We start from the raw sequence: 25,325 nt of genomic DNA on the forward strand, positions 1-25,325 counted from the left end.
ATCCCAAATCTCAGACACCCCTGTCTTTTATAATGGGATACAAGGAAACCTGCCCAAAATTCTGTTATGGAGGGAAATATCTTTATTTTACTGGAAAGCACCTCCTCCTCTCTTCTCTGAAGAGAAATACTCTGTTTTCCAAGGCTGCTCTCAGTAACACATCCTAAAAAAGATGGTCCAGAACAAGTGTTATTTATACCACTGCTCACAACGTACTTAGAAATGTGAGAAACCCATGGAGAACTGTCTTCCAGCAGTGAGTTGTCTCTGTTTCCACACACACCTATTGGGTTATCTGTCTCTCTCTCATCTTTGGCAGTTGAAGTCCTGTGTATTTGTCAAGTTAGCATTTCAGTGGATTAGGTTTAGGGCCTGGCTGAAGAACACATCTTTTTCCCATAGTACTTTCATTTTTTAGTGGTATATTTATTGAAAAGTTAACATGACAATATTCTAAAAAAAAAAAAAAACTGAAACAAGGAAACCCACCTTTAATGTCACTACACAATGACTTAACCATTGCATCTTAACCAATGCAAAGATTAACTCAAAATGGATCATATACCTCAGTGTAAAACCTGGAATATAAGAGTTCTAGAAGGACACATAGGATAAAATCTTTATGACCTTGGATTAGGCAAATCTTCCTTAGATGTGACATAATGGCACAATCATAAAAGGAAAAATTGGTAAATTGGACTTCATCAAAATTTAAAAATTTTGTTCTTTAAAAGACATTATCAGGGGCGCCTGGGTGGCTCAGTGGGTTAAGCCTCTGCCTTCGGCTCAGGTCATGATCTCAGGGTCCTGGGATCGAGTCCCCACATTGGGCTCTCTGCTCAGTGGGGAGCCTGCTTCCTCCTCTCTCTCTGCCTGTCTCTCTGCCTGCTTGTGATCTCTGTCTGTCAAATAAATAAATAAAAATCTTAAAAAAAATTTTTTTTAAATAAAAAAATAAAAGACATTATCAGAAGGAAAAAAAAGACAAGTCATAGATTGGGAAAAATAAATTTGCAAATGGTATGTCCAAAAAAGGATTTTCATTGTGAATATACACACGGTCTCCAACTTACAATGGCTTGGCTTAAGAACCTTTTGACTTTATGATGGTACAAAAGTGATAGGTATTCAATAGAAACCAAACTTTGAATTTTCATTTTTTTTCCCAGACTAGCAATATGCTGGGCAGGGGCAGCGAACCACAGATCCCAGTCAGCCTTGCGCTCATAGGGGGAAATGGATACACCCACAACCATTCTGTGCCCAAGCAACCATTGTGTTGTTGACTTTCAGTACAGTATTCAATAAGTTACATGAGATATTCATCACTTTATTATAGAACAGGTTTTGTGTTAGAGGATTTTGCCCAACCTTAGGATAATATAAGCCGGTCTGAGCACGATTAAGGGAGGCGAGGCTAAGCAAGCTATGCTGTTTAGTAGGTTAGGTGTGGTAAATGCGTTTTCAACTTACAGTGGGGTTATTAGTGTTATGCCCCAATAACGGGTCCGTGATTAAAGGAGGGAGACTGATATAAAGCAAAGGTCAAGCAAAGCTTTATTTTGCGCCAAGCATCAAGAATCTAACCGAATATTCAGGGACGCACCTCTTACAAGAGAGGGCGACCTTTCTCTGTTTCATAGACTAGCTTTTAAGGGCAAAGGCCATGCGGTCAGGCCTGGCCACGCACAGGTGACCAATGAGATTGTAACACACAGGAAATTCCACAGTGATGCTAGGTGACCAACTGAATTACAATTTCCCCTAGTAGACAGTTGAACCAGCCTGTTACACCTTGATTAGGATTGGCGCCAAAAAGGCTCCTAAAGGGCGGGGCCCATACTCCTTGGTAGCTAGGTAGACAGTATGCAACCTCCCACTGATCCAAGTCTCCACTGGCCTGACCCACCCTTGTATCTGGGCTTTGTTACCTGGAGCTGGTTTCCGGGACTTGTTTTTAAGTGAATCCCCTGGGGGAAGGGAAGCAGGGACAGTTTAAGGGTTAAACAACGAGGTTTTTGTTTAACCTCAATGAAAGCCTCTTGCTAAAATATAAAATAGGTCCTTCCAATTAGGGCATAAGCCCGTTGTAATTTGAGGAAGATCTGTAAGAACTGCAAAGAACTCTAAAAACCCAATAATAAGAACACAAACAGGCACATTTTTAAAAAGCAAAATATTTGAGTATCAGACTCTTCACCAAAAGAGATATGTAAATAGGAAATAAGCATATGAAAAGCTACTCAATATCATTAGTCACTAGGGAAATGTAAATTAGAACCACAATGCCTGGGTGGCTCAGTCGGCTAAGTCTCTGCCTTTGACTCAGGTCAAGATATCTGGGTCCTGGGATTGAGCCCCTCATGGGGCTACTGCTCAGCTGGTAGCCAGTTTCCTTCTCCTCTCCTTATGCTCTCTCACACTCTATCTCTCTCTCTCTCAAATAAATAAATAAAATCTTTTTAAAAATGGGAAGAAACTTTTGGGAATGAGGGATATATTATGTCAAAATCTATTAACGTGCATTCTAAGCATGAGACTTTGTGAACTATACCTCCATAAGCTGTTAAAAATGGGCATGGGGGCGGAGGAAAATGTTTTGATATATACATATTTTTCATTCTAATTGGCATAAAACATAAAACTTTAAACATTAATCTAAAAAATATGTGTTGTATGATTTTATTTTTATAAAACTATCTCTGTACATATGTGTCAAAATATATTAGAATATGTCAGAATGTCAGAATGACACTGTTATCAGAGTGGCAGGATTTAAGATGATTTCTTTTTTTCATGCTCATTATGCTTTTTTTTTTTTTTTTAAGCAATGGACATGTATGATTATAATCAGACAAAGCAGTGAAGTTATTTGAAAAAAAAATCCCCATAAAAAGTGTTGTCCTATGTATCTTTATTAACTTTTTTTTTAAGATTTTATTTATTTATCCAACAGAGAGAGATCACAAGTAGGCAGAGAGGCAGGTGGGGGGGGGTACAGGGAGCAGGCTCCCTGTTGAGCAGAGAGCCTGATGTGGGGCTCTATCCCAGGACCCTGAGATCATGACCTGAGCCAAAGGCAGAGGCTTAACCCACTGAGCCACCCAGGCACCCCATCTTTATTTATTTTTTAGTATTTTCATATAGCTACCTGACAGAATGGTTGTATTTTTAATTAAAGGAAAACATTTCCTTTAACATGGTGATTATGTTGCAGAAGACCTTGTCGGAGGTTGAGAGAGATCTGAAAAATTCTGAACCTGCATCTAGGGCTCAAACCAAAGGGAAGAGAATGGTTATCCAGGAAATAGAAAACTCAGAGGATGAATGTGGGAAGGACAGCGGAAGAGCCCAGGAAGACGGCAGTGGAGATAAGAGTAAAACATTTTTCCTCTTTTGGTTATGCAAAAACATCCCTTTTTGTATGGGCTGGCTCAAATTTTCTATTTCTACCAAAATTCTTAGTCCGCCAAAGCTTTTCTAGCTGCACCATGTAAATCCACAAACAAGTTTGTTCTTTTTTCTTAGAGAGGGAGAGAGACAAGGGGAGGGGCAGAAGGAGAGGGAGAGAGACGATCCATACCAGCAGCAGAACTGATCTTACAACCCTGAGATCATGACCCAAGCTGGAATTAAGAGTCAAACATTTAATTGAGTTTTTTCTTACTGTTTTTCTTAATACAATCTCCCCAACCCATTTTTCTGCTTAACCTGACACCTTTCCTCTAGTGTCCAATTCAATTCTTGTTTATCATGGTATGTTGACATTATTGATAATTTGCAAGTTAACCTTAAATCCCTCTCCTAGATGATTGTTTTGTATCCAGCTACTTGGTTGTCAACCAGATGTGTTTTCTTCACAGGGATGAATGCATTGTTGGGAAATTGCTTATGTGCCTCTCAAAAAATTTTTAAATATGCAAAAGAAATAGGTATAATTTCACTTCTGGTACCATTTTTTAAGAGAATCTAGATTAGATAAACTTCATTTTAATAATATATAGTAATGATAGTTATATCACCTTTAAAGGGGAAGATGCACCTATTCCCATAACAAGGGCGGGGGTACGAATTTACCCCTTTTCTGAAAGCTCCCAAGCAACCAAAGGGAAACTAACAGTTTTGAAAATTATTCATAGGCAAAAATTAACTTGTAAGTAATTTGACAGAATATTTTAATTTTGAGAGAAAAGTATAAAATGTTTAGCTCATTCAACTTAAAGTAAAAATTTTAATATTTTTAATACAGAAATATAATGTAAAATATACAGCTCAAGACAAAATATCAGTGCAATCAGAGTAAAGACAAAGGAACAGAAAAGAAGGGGGGGAAGAGAGAAAAGGAATCAGAGTAAGAGCACCATGGAGATGGGAAAGGAAGAGAGGGCATCAAAGGAATGAAAAAGGGGGAAGTTAAAGTAAACTTTTTTTCAAGGATTGAAACTCATCTTTCAGACAGATTTTAAATAAATTCTGGCAGCAACTATTGTTCTAAGGGTTTATATTTTATCTTAAGATATCAAGCCAAGTATCTTAAAGAAAATCATTTAATATCTTACCTGGGACAAAATACAGTATAAACTAGATCAGTTGATCCTATTTGTAAATTATTATTTAAAAATTTACACAGACTAAAAGTGGACTTTTTTGCTATACAGTTCTAACAAGTATAAAAACACATGACAGGATATAGAACAATTCCATCATGTCAAAGACTCCTGCTTGCTCTTTTTTTTTTTAAAAAAAAAGATTTTATTTATTTATTTGACAGACAGAGATCACAAGTAGGCAGAGAGGCAGGGAGAGAGAGATGGTGAAGCAGACTTCCTGCCAAGCAGAGAGCCCAAGGCAGGCCTCAATCCCAGGACCCTGAAATCGTGACCTGAGCCGAAGGCAGAGGCTTAACCCACTGATCCACCCAGGGCCCCCCTCCTTGCTCTTCTTATGGCCAACTTCTTTCCCCACCTGAAACCTTGGTAACCATTGGTCTGTCAAAATTCTTCAAATTTTGGGGGGGCTGGGAGGGCAACACAATTTTTCTCCCACAGGGACTGTTATGACAATTGTTAGACCACCTAGGATTTGTCCCAGAAGTCCTTGGGGATTTCTTTTTTTTTTCTCACTCTCTCCATTATTAAGCTTGAAAAGTTTCTATTGATCTATATTCAAATTCACCAATTTTTTAACTCTCTGATCCCAAATCTACTGTTGCTCCTATTCAGTGAATTTTAAATTTTGGTAACTGTGTTTTTCCATTCTAAAATTTCCATTTAGTTCTTTTTTTGTTTGTTTGTTTGTTTGTTTTTTAATCTTTCAATTCTCTGCAGTTTTTAAACCCTTCTATCCACTTCAGGAGTGTTTGCCTTTATTTCTTGGAGCATGGTTATAATAGTCACTTAAAGGGTTTGATAATTCACATCTGTTTTAACTGGGGTCTGGTATTTCTTAATCATCTTTTCCCTTGCCAAATGTGGAGATTTTCTTTATTCCTAGTTTATTAGATAGTTTTGTCCTGTATACTAGAAACTTTAAGTATTATGATATGCGATTTTCAGTCTTACTTAAATCTTATGGAGAATTTTTTTAGGCAGTTAATCAGTCTGGTTAGGTTTGGGTAACAGTTTTCCTGCCCGACTTCTGTGGACTGGGATACTAATGTCAGTTTAGTTTCAGAACCTTTGCAGTGCTATTTGGATCTGTCCCATCTGTACACCACTCAGGGACCAGCCAGGGTCTGGGCAGTGGTCTTTCCCTGTAATTCAGTTCTCAAAACATTTAGCATGATGTTTAGGGTCACTATGCAGACGGATTGCCTGGAGGGTGAGACCAGTTCATATGCAGTTGTTATCTTGAGTTTCCCCTTCTCTGTGATTCTTCCCCACTCCTTCTGGTGCCCAGAGGTTTCCTTCCTCTTCCTCCAGCTAGAAAGGCAGACTTTTACTTTCCCCTTTCTACTGCACACTTCCCATGACCCTGTGCCTCCAGGATTGAGCAGCAAGAGGACAGAGAAGAACAGCAATGGGAACATTCTCGGGACCACAGTTTCTCCGACCAGAGATAAGGGTTTCTCTCCCTCCAGATTTTACATGTACCTACTGGCTGTCAAGACCACTGCAGCTGATGTAGGATTAGCTGGGGGTTGGGATTGGACAGAAAGGAAAAACAAAACAAACAAAAAAGAAACCAAGATTTTGACACCAGCTCTGGGTTTTGGACAGCCTTTGGACCAGGATAGGAGATGACAGAGGAAAGAAAAAGGAGCAGCTCACTGCTGGTCTGGTGGTATTTCAGGTTCTAGGCCCTTTTCCCAGCCAGCCTGCTACCATTTATTTTTCAGGGTCCTCCTGTGGCTACTCCATCAGTTCTGTCTTGGGTTTCTAGTTATATTGAAGGGGAGAGATGTGTAGAGTGTGTTTATTCCATTTTGACAGAACTGCCTTTCTCATTACTATTTTTTTGAAGGATTAGCACATTTGAAGAACTACAGGTTGCTTAAATAGGTTATTTTATTTAATCCTCAAGGAAGCTGTAACCCACACTTTTATACATTAGGCAATGAAAGCCTAGAAAGTTTCAGTTATTTGCCACATTTTCATGGGCTGTTAATCACATGGCTAGGGTATGGGCCTAAACCTGTGTGACTCAAATTCTGTCTCATAAAAGTGGGTAGTGGATGCCAACTAGGAAAGCATAGGTTCCATAAAATCCAGACTTAATGTCACCAGGCTGCCTTGTCAAACAAACATGTAATTTGGTGTTTATCTCCCTCGTGCTCACTGGTATTGTACCAACAACACTTACCAGAAGCTGAACCTATGTCGAAGAGCAAGTGCGTAAAAGACTACTGTGATTATTTTTGATTTAAAAAAAAAAAAAAAAAAGGAGCATAGAAACTGAATAGACAGTTTTCCAAAGAAGACATTCACATGGCCCATGGGTATAGGAAAAAGGTGCTCAACATCACTAATCATCAGGAAAATGCAAATCAAAACCACAATGAGATATCACCTCAAATGTGTTTGAATGGCTGTCGTCAAGGAGATGGGAGATACAGGTGTTGGTGAGGATGTGGAGAAAAGCGAACGCCGTGCACTGTGGGTGGGAATGCAAACTTTTGCAGCCACTATGAACAACAGTATAGAGGGTCCCTCACAAGATTAAATGCAGAGCTACCCTATGGTCCACCCATCCCATTTCTGGGTATATGTCCAAAAGAAATGAAAACACTGTCTTAAAGAGATATCTGCACCCCTGTGTTCATGTCAGCATTCTCAAGAGCCAAGACATGGTAATGGTGCAGGATTTCTTTTCCTTTGGTGCTCGCGTTTCTTGGTCATGCCACTTTGAATTAGGAAGGGGTAGACCAGACAGAGTGGTGGGCAGCAAAGCAAGGTTTATTGAGCTCCCAAAGAGAGAGCTCCCAAAGAGAGAGGGGACCCGAGAGGGTTGCCACCAGAGTTTCTAAGTCTAGGGGTGTTTATGGGCTTGCTGGTGGGCTCTTTTAATCTGATTAACCCTCCACTTGGGCCTTTCATCCAAGCAGGCTTTTGTCATCTATCTGTCACATGGGAAAGGGTGGAAGGCTCCATCCAGTGTGGTGTAAAATCCTTTTATGGGTGGTTTCCTCTTAGAGTGGGAAGCTATCCTTCTCTCTTCTTGCCTTTCTTCCAACTATCCTTCATCAGTAACAACCGTTAAGTGTCCTTCAGCAGATAAATGGAGACAGAAAATGTGAGACACATACTCACCTACACTAGAATATTAGGCGACAAAAAAGAAGGAAATCTGCTGTTTGCAAAAGCATGTGTGGACCTTTAGGACATTATGCTAAGTGAAATGAGTCAGAGAGAGATGAATACTGTGTGATCTTATATATGTGTAGAATCAAAAAAAATCCAAACTTACTTTCACCCGTGAGTAAGTTTGGGGAAGGAAATGTACAGCATGGTGACTACAGTTAACACTATGATATTATATACTGGAAAGTTGCTAAGAAAGTAGATCTTAAATGTCCTCATTACAAAAAAAAGTTGTGTGAGGTGATAGGTGTGCTAGGAAACCTTACTGTGGTAATCATTTTACAATACTTATCTGTATCAGATCACCAAGTTGTACCCTTTAAATGTATACAGTGTTCCCTGTCACTTATATTTCAAAGCTGGAGATGGGGGTGGAGATACTAAAGGCCCTCCTCCCACAAACAGATAAACAGGAAAGGGCTAATCATTAAACAATGAGTAATATTCTGTGATTAGAAAAGTGAGTCAGCAAAATTGTTGTGTAATATCATTTAATAGGTTGATGTTTCTCTCTGAGTCAGGTGTTAACCCTAACATCAGAACCACAGAGAAACAATGTTCCTGTTCAGATCTCCAAGCAGCCAGAGCTTTAAGAAAACCATTTCTTTTTTTCCATTTCTTTTTTTTTTTTTTTTTTGAGAGGGAGAGCATGTTGCTGGGTGGGGATGGGGGGAGGGGCAGAGGGGGGAAGAGAGAGAGAATCTTAAGCAGGCTCCAGCCCCAGCGTAGAGCCAGACACAGGGCTCCATCTCTTGACCCTGAGCAAAATCAAGAGCCGATGCTTTACCAACTGCACACTACCCAGACGCCCCTAAGCGAATCATTTATGATCTTGGCATTTGTGCCCCTCAATCATTATTTTGTAGATTAGGGAATACATAAAAATATGTGAGATTCTGAAAAGAAAAATGTCTTGATAGGAATATAAATTTTAAGACTAGTTTTAAGACTAGTTAGTTCCCTTTTATCAGGAAAGCAAATCAAAATTAGGTGGAATAAATGGCTGGAAGCCCAGAAGTAGTCCTTTTAAAATGAAATAAAGTCAATAGGACTGTCTCATGCTCACCTCTACCAAGGTCCATTGTTAGAGGACATGTACAAAGAGGTCCTGGAGCCTTGGACAAGACAGGAGAAATGCAAGTCACTTTTAGGCAATCCTATTAAAGCCCAGAGGAAGGTTATCAGGATGGGATACTTGCATGTGTTTCCCCTTCCCACCACATTCCAAGAAAGAATTCTTGGTCATTATGGGGTATGGTGCAGGGAGCGCTGAAGCCCCTGGGAAAATGCAGCTTTGAGTGTTGTGTGAGCTCGGCTGATAACCCTGCTCCCCTGTAAGTGCCACCCGGGCTGGGCAGGCCCAGCTCATCCCGGCTAAGGTATGACGTAGTCAGTACAGTTGGTTAAATAGACACTGATCACTGGCTCTGTATCAGGTACAGAGACAAGACAACTGACACTTGTCCTCCTAGGGACTCATCTGAAGGAATACCTATTTGCCAGGCTGATTAGACCCAAGGATTTGAGTTCCTGGGCTTTCTTGGGAACTCCTCATCACTTTGAGTTTTCCTTCCCTAGTGGAGAGCACTGAGAGCATCAGTGTACCACTAGCTGTCAGAGACTTTGGTGTTTATTCTGTCTTCTTACAGAGTCTGGGAGAAGTAATCACAGGAAAGTAAGCATCTAACCTCCCTTGTTCTGCTGATGCTTAATCCCTACTTAAAAATGAAATATAAGAAGATTAAGTAGTAACTTGCAAGCTGAAGAATAAAATAAAGTTATTTCTCTTGTCTATGTCAATTCTATGGTGGGATCAGGAAGGTGGAAGGGTAGGGATTTCCAGGAGTTAAAACAGTAGATAAAATCAGGCGCCTGGGTGGCTCAGTGGGTTAAAGCCCCTGCCTTCGGCTCAAGTCATGTTTCCAGGGTCCTGGGATTGAGCCCCCGTATTGGGCTTTCTGCTCAGCAGGGAGTCTGCTTCCCTTCCTCTCTCTTTGCGGGCCCCTCTGCCTACTTGTGATCTCTGTCAAATAAATTAATAAAATCTTTTAAAAAAATAGATAAAATCATGAAAAGAAAGGTGAATGATGTTGACTGGAAAAGTGAAAAACCAGGGGCGCTCTGGGTGGCTCAGTTGGTTGGGCATCTTCCTTTGGCTCAGGTTGTGATCCCAGGATCTTGGGATTGAGCTCCGCAGGGAGCCTGCTTCTCCTGCTGCTCCCCCTGCTTATGCTCTCTCTCTCTGTTAAATAAATAAAATCTTAAAAAAAAAAAAGTAAATAATGAATACTGTTATGCTGAAAATAAATAAAAAATAAATTTTAAAAAAAGTTCATTTACCAAAAGCACACACACAAAAATAAAACAAACAACAACAACAACAAAAAGTAAAAAAAAAAAAAAAAAAAAATACAAGTGAAAAACCATTATCAGTGAGATGCTATAAAAAAATTAAAAGGTAAATGACAAACTAGGACAAATGGCAAGGGGTCAATAACCTTAAAATACGAAGAGCTTTTACAAAATAATAAGAAAATGTTAAAAGAGCCCAGTACGAAAATGAACAAAGCATATGAACAATTAATCACTAACGGAGAAATTAAATGATCAACAAATTTTGTATTGCTAACAAAAAAAGAAAATTAAAGGTAGTTTTTTTTTTCTCTCCCATCAAATTGACCTAGATGGGGGATTAAAAAAAAAAACCTACAAACAACAGTAAAGTATCATTTGTTGTCAAGAGTAAAATGGAAAAACAGAAAAGAAAAAAAAGAGTAAAGTAAAATAAGCATTCTTTTTTTAAATTGAGATATAATCCATATTTCATAAAATTCACCCTTTTCAAATTTAGTGGATTTTAATATATTCACAAGGTTGTACAACCATCACTACTGTCTAATCCTGGGATATTTTTATCATCACAAAAAGACATCTCATACCCACTAACCGTCACATCCATCACCCTCCTCTTGCCACCATTAATCTACTTTCTGTCTCTGTGGCTTTGCCTCTGCTGAGAATCTCATATAAATGGAAACATAACATATGCGGCATTTTGTGTCTGGCTCCTTTAACTGATCATAAGTTTTTTAAAAGATTTTATTTATTTGTTTGACAGAGATCACAAGTAGGCAGAGAGGCAGGCAGAGAGAGAGAGGGGGAAGCAGGCTCCCCACTGAGCAGAGAGCCCGATGCGGGGCTCGATCCCAGGACCCTGGGATCATGACCTGAGCCAAAGGCAGAGGCTTTGACCCACTGAGCCACCCAGGCACCCCTCAGGAGCATAATATTTTTAAGGTTCATCCATGTTGCTGCATGTATTGGTACTTTATTCCTTTTTATTGACAAATAATACCCCATTGCATGGATAATACCACATTTTCTCCATCTGTTGATGGACACTTGGCTTATCACCACTTTTTTGGCTCTTCTGAATAATGTGGCTATGAAATTCATGTACAAGTTTTGTGTGTGTGCATGTTTTTAATTTTCTTGGGTATATAACTAGGAGTAGAATGCTGGGTTATTTGGTAAATAACTCTTGTTTAACTTCTTGAGGAACTTCCAGGCTGTTTTCCAAAATGGCTACACCATTTTATAGTCCCACCAACAATATATGAGGATTTGAATTCCTCCACATTCTTGCAAATGCTTGCTATGGGTTGCCATTTTGATTATAGCCATTATAGTGGGTGTGAAGCTGCAACTCCTATAGTTTTGATTTGCATTTTTCTAATGACTTATTACGTTAACCATTTTTATGTGTGTATTATTATTTTTATTTGTGTATCTTCTTTAGAGGAATGCTTATTCAAGTCCTTTGCCCATTTAAGAATTAGCTTGTCTTTTTATAGTTCCATTATGAATATACTTTATATAATCTGGATACTAGACTCTTGCAGGTAAGATATATGACTTACACATAATTTCCCCCTTTCTGTGGGTTGTGTTTTTACTTGCTTGATAATATCCATGTATGCAAAGTTTTAAAATTTGATGGAGTTCAGTTTATTTTTCTCTTTTCTTGCCTGTGACTTCAGTGTGCTAAATAAAAATCCATCATCAAATCCAAGGGCATGTAGATTTACCCCATGTTGTCTTCTAAGAATTTTGTGGTTTTAGTTCTTATAGTTAGGCCACTGACTTATTTTGATTGATTGAGGTAGGAAGGAGTCCAACTTAGCTTTTTCTTCAGCATGTAAAAATCCGGTTGTCCCAACACCATTTGTTAGCCTATGCTTTTCCCACTGAATGGACTTGACATCCTTGTCAAGAACCAACTGGCCATAGATGTATGGGTTTATAGAATCTCCGTTCTATTCTGTTGGCCTTGATGTCTATCCTTATGTCAGTACCACACTGTTTTGGTTACTGAAGCTTTTAGTAAATTTTTGAAATCAGAAGTGTAAATCCTTTGGTTTTGTTATTCTTTTTCAAGATCGTTTTGATTACTCTGGACCCCTTAAATTCCATATGAATTTGAGGATCTCATTTTCCATTTCTGCATAAAAGCCTGTAGAAATGTGATAGGGGATTATGTCAGATCTGTAAATCACTTTGGATATCTTTACACTAAGCCTTCCTATCTATGATCAAGAGATATCTTTTCATTTACTGGTTTTTATCCAGTAATTTGTAGTTTTCTACATACAAGTCTTTCACCTCCTTGGTTAAATGTATCCTTAAATATTTTATTCATCTGGATGCTACTGTATATGGAATTGCTTTTGTAATTTTCAGATTGTTCATTGCTGGTGTATCTTGTACCCTGAAACTGCTGAATTTGCTTTTTAGCCCTAGTAGTAGTAGCAGTAGTAGTTGTGTGTGTGTATGTGTGTGTATGTGTATTCTTTAGGATTATATATACCCCCCCAAATATAAACACATACACATAGACACACCCATATATATAATATAAAATATATGTAATAATCATGTTATCTATTAATAAATAGTTTTACTTCTTCCCTTCCAATATGGATGCTTTTTTATTGTATTTTTTTTTCTTCCTAATTGATCAGGCTACAACTTCCAGTATAATGTTGAGTTGCAGTGGTGAAGACAGCATCCTTGTCTTGTTCTTGAACTTTAGGGGAAAGCTTTGGGAATTTTACCATTGAGTATGATGATGTTGATTGGGTTTTTCATGAATGTAGTTTATCATGTTGAGAAATTTCACTTGTTTCTAGTTTTCTGTTTTTTATCATGAAAGGGTGTTGGCTTTTGTCAAATGCCTATTCAGTGTCAGTTATGATCATGTGGTTTCCCCCCCCCCCTTATTCTATTAATGTGGTGTGTTCTATGATTTTGCACTGTTGAACTACTTCCTGGGATAAATCCCACTTGGTCATGGTGTATAGTCCTTGTACTATGCTCTTGGATTCAGTTTGCTAGTGTTTTGTTGGGTATTTTTGCATCTACCAACTACCCAAGCTACTGAAGCCTACTGAACTAAATCCTCATGGCTTTAGATCTAATGGTCGTTGGTAGGCCTTAGGCAGCTGAGGCTGCTGGCCATCCCTTCCTTTGATACTTAACTATTGTTGACTCCCTCCTCCCTAAAATATTCTTTCTTGGTTTCTGAGGCAGTACTCCCTCCTGGGCTTTCTCTCATTTCTAGATACTCCTCCATCTCCATTGAAGATTTTTCTTATTATCATTCTTTATGTGTTAGTATTTCTTAGGGAACCTTCCAGAGATCTCAGTGACCTCATCCACACCCAGACTCTAATGATCCTATTTATATCAGCAACTCCCAAGTCAACTGAGACTTATCTGAAGACTCAAGATAGGCCACACCTCTGAGCTGCATTTAGAGCCACCTTCTGAACAACTCTTCTGGAATGTCCCACAGGTAGTACAGTACACGCCAGGACTCACAGGTCTTTCAGGATCAGGCCTTGGCTTACCTTTAGAGACTATCAGAGTTGTTCAAGGACATCTCAGTCTTAAGGAGAGAGGTATGGCTTTTAGTTAATTTTGGTTCATTTCATTTGAATTCTGTAAACCAGTTATGCTGATTTCTAGCTCTCTTGGCTCTGGGACAGCCTTTAGCTTTTCCCTTCTGTCTTTGTTGCCTCATTTATAAAGTGGGGGAGATAATACTAGGTGTAAGGATTAATGATAATGGAAAATGGTATATGTAAAGATCTTGACCCATATGATGTTCTAAATAATCTGCAGCTCTTTAGTAACAGTACTGGTAAGATGTGAGGGGATAACATACAAAGGAGTGGAGAGTAATACTAAATTGTCTATTGTTTTTGCTGACAGGAATCTGTGCTTTCATCTGTTTTTATGCTGGGTGGGGACTTGAGCAGCAGATACCAGACAAAGAAGACTGGAGTCTTGCTCTGATAATCCTACTGGTTCCAATCTGGGGATTTATTGTTATAACAAGATCTTTTTATTGTTTTCATAATGAAGCCTCTTTTGTTTATTACACTATATAGAAACCAACATTTACTAATTCGTGTGTTTTTATATTGAATGATTGCCTTAGGTTGACCATCCACTGATTTTCATTTAAATACTGGTGGTTTTCAATTCTCCTTGTCCTTGTGGTTCAAATCCTGGCTTTACCACTCCTGAAACACAGTGGAAAATACATCCACTGAAAAATCAGATTAGAGCGGCTGGCTTAGTTGGGCTCAGTGGTGCGGTCTGCCACTCTTGATCTCCAGGTCTTGAATTCAAGCCCTGTGTTTGGCATGGAGCCTACTTTAAAAAGAAATCAGATTAGAATTTGTTGGCAGTCTCTGTACCTAAGTGTATTTTTTTTTAAGATTTTATTTATTTATTTGACAGACAGACGGATCACAAGTAGGCAGAGAGGCAGGCAGAGAGAGAGAGGGAAGCAGGTTCCCTGCTGAGCAGAGAGCCTGATGCTGCTCAATTTCAGGACCCTGAGATCATGACCTGAGCCAAAGGCAAAGGCTTTAACGCACTGAGCCATCCAGGCGCCCCATGCACTTAAGTGTTTTTTAACAGTGCTGTGAAATAACTGCCTTGTTTTAAATATTGGTAAGACACCTATCCGTGAAATATTTATACATCATTTTCATATTTAAAAATAATAGATTCAGTAATCAGTTATTAAAGCTATGATAAATGCCTGAAGTCTTTCGATCAAGATCAAAGGAATTTAAGCTTGAATAAGGTATTGTAATGGATGTTTTTTAAGGCTCACTTTAAAAACTTGGGGCCTATATTATGTAATTTCTTTGCTAAATTCATTTAAAAAGACTTAACTCACTTGGATTTTATATCACTTTCAAATTATCTTTTTCACCCAGTTCTTTAACATAAGAAAAAGGGCACCCCGTTCTTGGGTGCAATGATCGTACTCAAGGTTTGGTAACTTCATGCACTCATAAATCGGAAATGGGAGAAAGGTACGTTTTTGTAAGCTGTACCTGCCACGGATTCTTTGACTCAGGGAATGATTCTGAGGAGCCGTGCTCGCGTCCCAAGCCCATCGGCGTTCAACCAGTTAACTACGGGGTGGCTCGGTGCGCGGCCCGGGGAGCGCAAGGCCCCGCACTCGGCCCCGCCGCAGACGTGCCCCTGGAGGTGCCGGGAACAGCGCTGCCCCGCCCGCGGGGGCGGTGCCCGCCGGGCCTCCGCCGCGACCCGCCCCCGCGAGCGCTGCAACGCGCGTCTGCGCCGGGCTCCCCCGCGGCCGCCGCGGTAGGTAGTTTCTCCTGATGATGCAAACACTCGCTTCCCGCATCCACTTCCCACAGAGGCCGCGGAGCCGGCGGGACCCGGGAGCGCCGCCGAGCCGCGCGCCATGGGCAACATCCAGAAGAAGCTGACCGGCAAAAGCGAGGGCGGCAAGCGGCCCGAGAAGGGCGCGCCGCGGCGGGGTCGGGCGCCCGGGGCCGGCGCGGACAAGCGGGGCCGTCTGCGGGCCCCAGCGGCGGCGGGCAGCGGGCGGGGCGCCGGGGACCCCGCCGCCGCCGCCGCCCCCGCGGGCCCGGTCCCCGCCGCCACGCTCGGCCCCGCGGACCTGAAGAGCCAGGGCAACGAGCTGTTCAAAAGCGGCCAGTTCGCCGAGGCGGCCCTCAAGTACTCGGCGGCGGTCGCGCAGCTGGAGCCCGCAGGTAGGCGAGGGGCGGCGGCCCGGATGACAGGCGCTCGCGCTGGTGCGGACCGGGCCCAGCGCGGGGTGGGACGGCCCCGGGCGAGCGGCACCCTGGAACGCGCAGCACGTGCCCGGGCGGGGCGCGTGCGCGTCTGCGTCTGCGTCCGTCCCTCGCGGGCTCGCCCTCGGCGGCCACTGCGGGCACCGGGCGGCCTGTGGGTCCTCAGTGCCCCCCGGAGACCTCAGGCGTCCGCCTGCTGCGGAGCCGGGATTGCGCTAATGGATTTTAACCGTGTTTAATGAACTGTGATTTTAGGAAGCGGAAATGCAGAGGATCTAAGTATCTTATATTCAAATAGAGCGGCGTGTTACCTAAAAGAAGGAAACTGCAGCGGCTGCATTCAAGACTGTAACAGGTAAACGGCGCGTTTTCAGGTTTGTCAGCAGTGTGATGAATGAATGCAGTATTTCATTTCTTAATGAATTTCTGCAGGAATCTAACTTCTTAGAGACTTCAAAGACATGTTAATTGAATGCTACGTTAAAATGATAAATTTTTCTCCTTCATATATACGAATACAATTAATAGAAGACTGTGAACTTTTTTCATTTCCACAGCCACCACCTTAATCCATGCTCTTTTCAGGTTAGTTCTAGATTTTGGAGAAGCCTTGCGTCTAGTCTCTTTGGCTCCTCCACTGTAGCATCAGAACAGCTTTTCCTGAAGCATTATTTTTGTGGTTCAAACAGGTATTCCGTGGCTCAGTGTGGTGTTGCAGAGAATTATAAGCTCCTCTTACAACCTGCACCCCCCCCCCAAGCTTTCTGCTCTCATTTGGGCCACTGTGATGCCCTCTACACATGTTTGCCTTCTGAAATCCCTGCTCAGTTGCCTCCTCTTCTTTGCCTTCCTGGTCACCTCAGGCTCCCTGGTCCCCTGCATGGCTCCAACCGGTACACTATCACTATCACACCTGTGGGTACTTGCGTTGTCCACTACACTGGATTTTCAGCTCCGTGAAGTCAGGACCCATGTTTCAGACAGCTTTGCATCCCTCAAGCCCTGTAGGCAACCATGGTACTCAACAAGTTACATACTGAGGTTGGTGAATGTATTTACATGAAAAATTTGCTCTCTTCCACCATCAAGTAGTAAGCCTGTTTCAGAAATCCTTTGGAAAGAAGCTACTAGTAGTGCATCTAAAAAATAAGTTGTGTGTTCTGGCTTGACCCTCACAGTCCTGGTTTACTCTTCTTGTCTGGCAAATTACTAACATCTCCCCTTTTCACTCTCAGAAGCCCTAGGTTGAACAATAACTTGTGTGGACAACCTCATTATCAGATGAACAATTTATTATTTTTTTCAGTGTTAGTATCAGTGTATTGATATGGGTAAAAACTTGCTACTATCTGTGCCTACAGTTTAAAAATAAGGTGTTGAGGGGCTTGGATTTTTTTTTTTTTTGCAAATTTTACATATTCAAATTTAAAATAAATACTATTTATATTCACTTGGCCCTGACTCTAGACCCCATCCACTGTTGGGCTGGCTCACATTGATTATTACATTTTTAGGAGCTGGTTGAAGTCAAATTGGTAGCTTGAAATCTGCCATGGTTGGAGTACTGACACGATGAAAATTGGCAAGCACCTCAAATCTGGGTTTTTCTTCTCAGGAGAGCTGGTTGGTAAACATTTACCACTGCATTTAACTAATAAGACCATACAAATTTGTGGAATATCAAGCACATTGTGATAGGCAGTACAAGTGTCTGTGGCTAACACGTTAACCTTTAGATTTATCTTGGGTCTTCCTAGTGAGGGAGTTCAGAGCTACGGTTAAAATGTGGGAACCCTACAGTTAGAGCTACAGCAAAACAGCGGGCTCACCTTAACCTTAAGTGAGATGGTTTAAGGTAGCATTTTCTTGCTAAAATTTGTTGTGTTTCAGTGTACATCTGGGAGGAAGTCAAAGACCGGATTCCAGCCCCGGTGTCTAAGAAGGCTAGAATGGAGGTTTGTCTGGAAGGAGAGCAGGAGACAGGCTTTAGGGTGGGGAGGGAGATGGGCGGTGGTTTAGTTAAGATGTCCTTAGATAAGAGCTGTGTTCTAGGCCGAGGAATCCTGTTTTGCTGGTCAGTACTGACCTCTATGGAGCCCGACCTACTTAGGTGTTTTCTTGATACCTGGCATGTGAGTCCCAACCTAAGGGGCATGAGGTGATTTTACTCCAAAGCAGTGAACCTCAAACTACTTTTAATGCGAGAAACCGTGATTTGCTTTTGTGAACATGTTGAAATAAATGTATTTTAATCTGTATGAACTAGCAGTCATTTAGTAGCCAAAGTAGGACTGTTTCCTTTTCACTTAAAGAAAATTCCATACATTTTCATGGAAACCTATGTTTTAGTTTTTCACTGAATTGTCTCCCCTCTTTGGAGAGTTGTTTTGTGTGCCATGAGCCCTTATTCCAAGACAAGTCATAATAGGAGTCAAACTTCAAGAAAAAACTAAAATAAACTCACGGGGGCAAACTTTCAAATAAGGGAGAGAGGGGAACCTGTGAATTAACTTTCATAGCTTGACCTATGAAGAATAACTTTTGATACAGTTTGGGGGAAAAGTGTTTGATTTTACACATCTGAACTCCTGGGGCCTGCTCTGAAACACTTCCTCTGAGGTGTGTCCCAGGGGTGTGCTGAGAGGATGGATCATTGTTAGGAGAGTAAGGGGCTTCTGAGGAGCTCAAGGGGACTCTGGGCCTTGCCCCTCTCCAGACCACAGCGTCTCCATGTTTCTGTTTTAGTCTTCAAGGTGAACCATGAATCAGGGAAAAAAGTTTAAAACCATTGTCCTAGAAATTGCTTTATGTTTTCAGAATTGTTTATCAGCTAAAAACAAAAACAGACCCTCTTTTCCCATGCTAGAGAACGTTTTGAGGTTATCTACACTACACCAAAAAAAAAAAAAAACCTTCCGATGACTTTCCATTGAGAATAATTTGACAGATTGACTAAAAATGAATGTTGCCTGGTAATTCTCTGCTTTTGCTCCTTTTTTGCTACTCTCTGACAGGCTTCAAATTAAAACTCGGCAGGGTCTTAACTGTATTAACTTGAATAGTTAAGCCTTTGTGAGCTCTGGCTTAAAAATTCTGTTTTTATGAATGAATGCCCTTTTTTTTTTTTTCTTAGTGGAATTTCCATTTATAAGCTCATGTTCATTTTCAGGATTGTGGTTAAAGAGGAAAAAAAAAACCTTGCATTTACTGGGCTGGGAGTGCTGAAAATTGAATGCATCGTCTCAGTGTTATATTCTGCGCCTACCTGGGGTCCGTCTTCAGTGGCTGAATAGCACCTTGAGTATTGGAAGTCTGAGGGGACATGGGGTAATAGTGGTGACATTGGGTAGTTGTAGGAGTATCGTACACGTTTGTCATCTTGGTTCATGTTGTTAATATCCCCTAAGTATGAAACAAAGCTAGATTTAAGGCAATGGTAAAAGTGATAGATCCTTGGGGCATCTGGGTGGCTCAGTGGGTTAAAGCCTCTGCCTTCGGCTCAGGTCATGATCCCAGGGTCCTGGGATTGAGCCCCGCATTGGGCTCCCTGCGAAGCAACAAGCCTGCTTCCTCTTTCTCTGCCTACTTGTGATCTCTGTCTGTCAAATAAATAAATAAAATCTTTTAAATAAATAAATAAATAAATAAAAGTGATAGATTCTTTTGCTCAGAGATCAGTTCTCTAGTGTTTTAAGAGTTTTTACTTGATCTTAGTTTTACTTTTTTTAAAAAAATGTTTTATTTCTTTGACAGAGATAGAGTGAGAGAGAGGGCACAAGCAGGGGGAGTGGGAGAGGGAGAAGCAGACTACCCACTGAGCAGGGAGCCTGACATGGTGCTCGATCCCAGGACCCAACATGACCTGAGTGAAGGCAGACGCTTAATGACTGAGCCACCCAGGCACCCCTTAGTTTTACTTTGCTTTAACTTTCCTAAGTTATAAAAGTAATACACATTTTACAGAAAAAAATTTTTAAACCCAGTGCAGTACAGCGGAGATCCTTAAAATAACCCACAGTGGTAACACACCCAGGCAGAACAAAATTGATTACAGCTGGTCAGTGACAGCCTCTACGGTGCCCAGCCTGGGAGCATACCCACCTTTGCGGTGGAGTATCTGTACAATGTGGAGAATTGTGAATGACTCCAGCAGAGTTCCCTTATTTATGGTATTTTTGTATGTGTGTGGTAGGCAAAGCATAGATTCATTCAGGAGGTATTGGCTAAGTGCCTCCCACGGGCCAGGTGGTGATCTGGGCACTGGGAACAGGCACTGTCCTGGCTTTCCCAAAGCCAAAATTCAAAAGAACTGCCCTGTGGGCAGATCACACTCCTTTCCCCTCCATCTCCTCACCTGCAGCATGAACTTGAACTTGCCCTCTTGGGCAGTTTGGTGAGAGTCTCCAGCAGCAGATGTGTCAGGTGGCAGGTGTCCTGTCAGCTTCCTCCTTGCCAGATTACTGGAGACAGGGGTAGACAGCAGATCCCCACGACTGTTGGAGAAGAAGTAAAGCAGCCCTCACTTGTGCTTTCCCTGAAGCCCGTTACACATCCGCTGTGAAAACTGCTTGTAGCAGAAGAGTGACCCTGAGAAGCAGACCTGCCGTCCCCGATACTGGGGGCCGGGGCCACAGACCCTTCCTGCTGGGTGTTTAGCAAGTAGGTTTTCTAGGATTTCTGCTCGCCATGTTTTACAGTTTCAGTTATGTTTGCAAAAACGAAGTGTATGATAGTTTTCATTCATAAATATGGTCTCTGGATTGTTCTGTTTCAGAATGTAATGAAGTCTGTTGTTTGTGAAGTAGCTTTAAACAGTTACTTCAAACAAAACCAAGGAACATAACTTTGAAATACATCTCTGGTGATGTTGGAAATACTTCATAGCCTAAAAAAATGCAAGATGAAAATTCATGACTTCCAAGAAATCATCGTATACTTACTTCCTTGATTCCCTCTGGTCCATTTTTGAAGCCCTTTGCCAGCAAGTAAATCATAATAAACTGAAATTAAGGGAGCTGATTTTCAAAATGTAATGCAGATTTTTGTGGTTCTGTTCTGTGCCTTATTAAACAAAGGTGTGAATAAAAATTTTCCTTTTAATCCATCAGTAGGTAACAAGAATCTGTTGAAAGCTGACTTTGTATTTGGTGCCATGGTCGGCTCTGTTAGGGCAGAGGGAAGGGATGGGGCATTGGAGAGGGTGGGGCGCACTCTCTGCTGCCAGGGAGCTCTGTCTCAGTGGGGGAAGAGTAAATGCTACTGTGCTTTGCTACAGGTTTAAAATAAAGGAACTGGAGGCACCTGGGTGGCTCAGTTGGTACATCCGACTCTTGATTTCAGCTCAGGTCATGACCTCAGGGTTGTGAGACCAAGCCCCTGCATCAGGCTCTGCACTGGGAGTAGAGCCGGCTTAGGACTTTTTCTCTCCCTCTCCCCCCACCCAAAGTAAATAAAATAAAGGAAATAACCGCAAGTTTGATTGTTCTTTAGCCCTGAGTTTGTCTTTCTGGTGTATTCCTGTGTCCTTGGTGTGAAATACCAACTGTACCCTTTTCTGAAAGTCTAGTACTATAGTGTATATTTAGTTACTAGAAGCTGAGTAATTTTCAAAACAAATGACATAATGTTTTTGTCTTAGGGCTCTGGAACTTCATCCATTCTCAGTCAAACCTCTTCTTCGTCGAGCAATGGCCTATGAAACTTTAGAGCAGTATCAGAAAGCTTATGTGGATTATAAAACAGTGTTGCAGATAGACTGCAGAATCCAGCTGGCAAACGACAGTATTAACAGGTAAGCCAGCCTGAGGCGGTGTCTCGCGTCTTGTTCTGTACTGGAATTACATGTTTTTCTCTCTCCCCTCTGAGAACACTGTCAGAGTGTAGACATGTCCTCAGTTACTCACTTTGCATGCATGGTTTTCACTCCCATCAAAACCAGAGGGTTCTCTCTCTAGCTTAATTTCTAACTGTCCTATAATCCACTTTGAGTTGTCCTCTAACACCTTTATATTTGCATCCTGGTCCATTAATTACAGTAAAATTTTTTTTAAGCTTAGGATATAGATCTTTGCTGTTCGGAATGCACAGAATTTAATTTTACAGTATTTGTAAACATCTGTGACATTAGGAAGGTGTCCTCAGTGATGTTGTAAATCAGTAGTAATTCTAGGACAAGATCCAGGAATGTAGTGAAAACTGCCATATCGAATCTTCTTCTCCTACAGGGTTTTGCACATGCTCATTGCACCACATCTGTCAGTGGAAACATAGCCGCTTATTGTTTCTCCTCAGGAGAGTGGATGTCTTCATGAGCCTGCTAGATTTTGTGTTCTGTGCCCTTTAAATAGACACTCATCATAGGATGAGTATTAATTTATATGGTGAAATAGCAAAGAATTTGGATCTAATTTGTATTATGACCTATTTGCCCCCTGAGTGAGCATGGGAAGGTAAGAATTTCCAGACTTCATAAATTGCTTTCAAGTGAAATTAAAAAATTATGAGTTGGATAATATTGCTAGTTATGTATTCTATTTTCTGATCCCATTTGTCCAGAATATACCTTACTCTGTGCGTTACACTGTGCCCTGTGTTGGTCTGGTGTACCACGCCCTGCCCCCCCCCCAAGACAAAAAAGGAAAAAATAACCTAGTTTCTGTATTTAAGCAAACCAAATATAGCTAGGGGAAAAAAATATAAGACAGATTATCCCCAGCAGTGAAAATATGTTAGTAAGGTGGGGAGATCACAGGGAGGCCGGGCCCCATTGTGTAGGCTTCATTTGTTGGAGAGCGAGCGCCTGACGAGGTCTTTGAAGAGGACTGTTGGGACAGGAGGAGACCTTGAGCAAAATTGTGCAAGAGGAGAATGGCATGTTTCGGATGAATTCATTTGATCAAATATACCTTACCTCCCCCACAGTCCAACTGCACTTTGTAGAGGACTGTTAGAAAGATCTGTATGTAGAGCCAACAGCCATTTCCTGGAGTGTCCGTTCTGGTCCCGCAGAACCTGTCTGACCCATGTCTGAAAGGGGTATTCATTGGTTATTGGACCTGAAATGGGGCCCCATCGAGCCTTGGGCTTTCACAACCTTCTTGATCTTGAGCTTGTAAAATTTGGACAACGTCACCTGGGAGTCTCAACCATTTGCCCCGTGGCACAGCTGCCTTGCTGAAATGTCATCGGCTGCCTGGAGACACTTTTCTTCTTTTTGGCCCGGTTAATTCCTTCCTGTCCTTTAGGAGAGGACTTGCTTCCTCCAGGAAATGACTTTCCCCGATAGACCCACCTACACTCCAGTGTACATTACTTCAGGCGCCCTTCCCAGCTCCCCCGGAACACAGTGCCTTCTATTATTACCCTGCTTCCATATCATTTGTAAATTCTCTGTCCCTCCCTTTTTGTAAAATTGTTTTTCTGTCATTCTACTGGAAGTTCCTTGAGGTCAGGAATTGTGTTTTATCCGTCTGTGTAGTTGAAGTATTTCATACAGTAGATAACGTCAGTAAGATGTGTTGAATGAATTCATTCTTCAACACAGAGAGTATAATTCACTCCTCTGGTTGGCTTTTAATTTGGCCATCATCTGTCCTGTCATCTCCAAGGTAATTGGGAAAGAAGGATCTTCTTAAAGAGCTTGGGCTTCCTGTGAAACGAAGTGGGAAGACAGCTGAAGTAGCTGACAGCGAGGAAGGGCCTCTTGGCAGGTGTCGTAGGAAAGCCAGTTCACAGTGATAGGCGGGAAGGTCTGAAGGGAGGGGTAGTTACCTGAGAGGCTGTGATTACTCCTATCTGTGAACCTTCTGCCGTATGTATTTTGAAGTAAAATTCACGGAACATAAAATGGACGATTTTAAAGTACGCAAGTGAGTGGCCTTTAGTTCACACGTACACTTGTACAACCTACCACCTCTCTCTGGTTCCAGAACATTCATCATCCCCAAAGGAAACCCTGTATCCCATGAACAGCCACTCATCCCTTCTCTCAGCCCCTGGCAGCCACTCATCTGCTCTCTGTCTGCGGCTCTACCTGCCCTGGGCGGTCCCTGTGAGTGGAATCCTAGAGTCCGTGCCTTTCATGCTTGGCTTCTTTCACTTAGCGTGACGTTTTCAAGGTTCATGTTGTATGTAGAATCCGTGAGTGCTTTTGTTTCTTTTTGTAGCTGAATAACAGTCCATTGTATGGACATAGCACGTTTTGTTTATCCGTTCATCAGTGGTGGACGTTGAGGTTGTTTCCGTCTTTGGGCTATTGGGAATCGTCTGCTGTGGGCATTTGTGTACAAGTTTTTGTTTGCACATCTGTTTTCAGTTCCTCTTGGGGTATACCTAGGAGTGGAATTGCTGGGTCATATGGGAATTCTATGTTTAGCTTTTTGAGGATTGTGTTGCACTTTTAATATGTACTTAGGTTCTTTTATACAGATTGAGTTTTAAGATTCTTTCATTTTTTAATTGTTTCTGTTACTGTATAAGAAGATGAGGAGGCTTTGTCTGGTTTGCTATATATTTTTTTCTATACAATACCCATAAAATTTCACTGTTCTTTTTCATGAATCCCATATTTATGCTTGATTTTCCATGTGAGCAACAGCAGCTTTTTTTTTTTTTTAATTTAAACATTTGTGTTTATTTTGTTTCTGTCTTCCATTAACCATATTCCTCTCTTCCTCTCCAGGAATCTTATATGTTAAATTTCCCTGCATATACTTATTTACTCCCTGGCAACACATCATCTCTTTTCAGCTGCTTCTTCCTTCCTCTCTGCTGGTAATACAAGTTTTGCTTGAAAATTCTCTTTTCTAAAGCTTTTTTTTTTCTTCTGCAGTTGTGGGTGGTCTTACATTATTTTTGAAATTAGTTTCTTTACACTAAGATATATGAGATTTGGTTTGCATAACCAAAGATCACTATTGAAATTTTAGTTTAAAAAAACTGTAAAAAAAAAGTATGTGGGTTGTATCTGTCTCTGTATAAATATAAAAACTACTCACACAAAAAGTACTGCTGAGTTAGCTAACTTGAATGTGTTCTACTAATTACCTGTAAATCTTCTCAGTCTTGGAACACCTTTTTTAAACCAGTTTCATTTGAAAGGCATAATTCAGTTTTGTTTTTAAACTTAAATATGACAATGTGTATGTTTAAAATGATGACAAAAGTGGTAATCAGGGATGTTAATCTGAACTTGATGATGGCCATTAGTTAAGTTAATAACGTAAGGGCCCTTCCAGTATCCTGACCTTTCATCATCGTGTATATGAAAGCACAGTAATTGGATAATTGTAGAGACAAAAAAAATTTCAAGGTAAGACTATCTCAGCCATATGTAAATGTTCTAAGAAAAAATAATGTTCCAAAAAAGAAACAAAAAACA

At 41.1% G+C, this 25,325-nt stretch overlaps 1 protein-coding gene across 3 annotated transcripts in view; it reads left to right on the forward strand.

Annotated features, from left to right (window-relative positions):
* Positions 1-25,325, forward strand: part of SPAG1 (sperm associated antigen 1) — a 68,384-nt gene that overhangs the window by 27,481 nt on the left and 15,578 nt on the right. For all 3 annotated transcript variants that reach the window (XM_032316027.1, XM_032316029.1, XM_032316028.1), the window contains 4 exons: positions 3,218-3,377; positions 15,545-15,904; positions 16,202-16,301; positions 21,585-21,737. In XM_032316027.1, the coding sequence (XP_032171918.1) occupies positions 3,218-3,377; positions 15,545-15,904; positions 16,202-16,301; positions 21,585-21,737 (773 nt within the window). The remainder of the gene's footprint in view (positions 1-3,217; positions 3,378-15,544; positions 15,905-16,201; positions 16,302-21,584; positions 21,738-25,325) is intronic.

Source organism: Mustela erminea, chromosome 16 (genome assembly GCF_009829155.1).
Source record: "Mustela erminea isolate mMusErm1 chromosome 16, mMusErm1.Pri, whole genome shotgun sequence".
Classification (NCBI taxonomy): domain Eukaryota; kingdom Metazoa; phylum Chordata; class Mammalia; order Carnivora; family Mustelidae; genus Mustela; species Mustela erminea.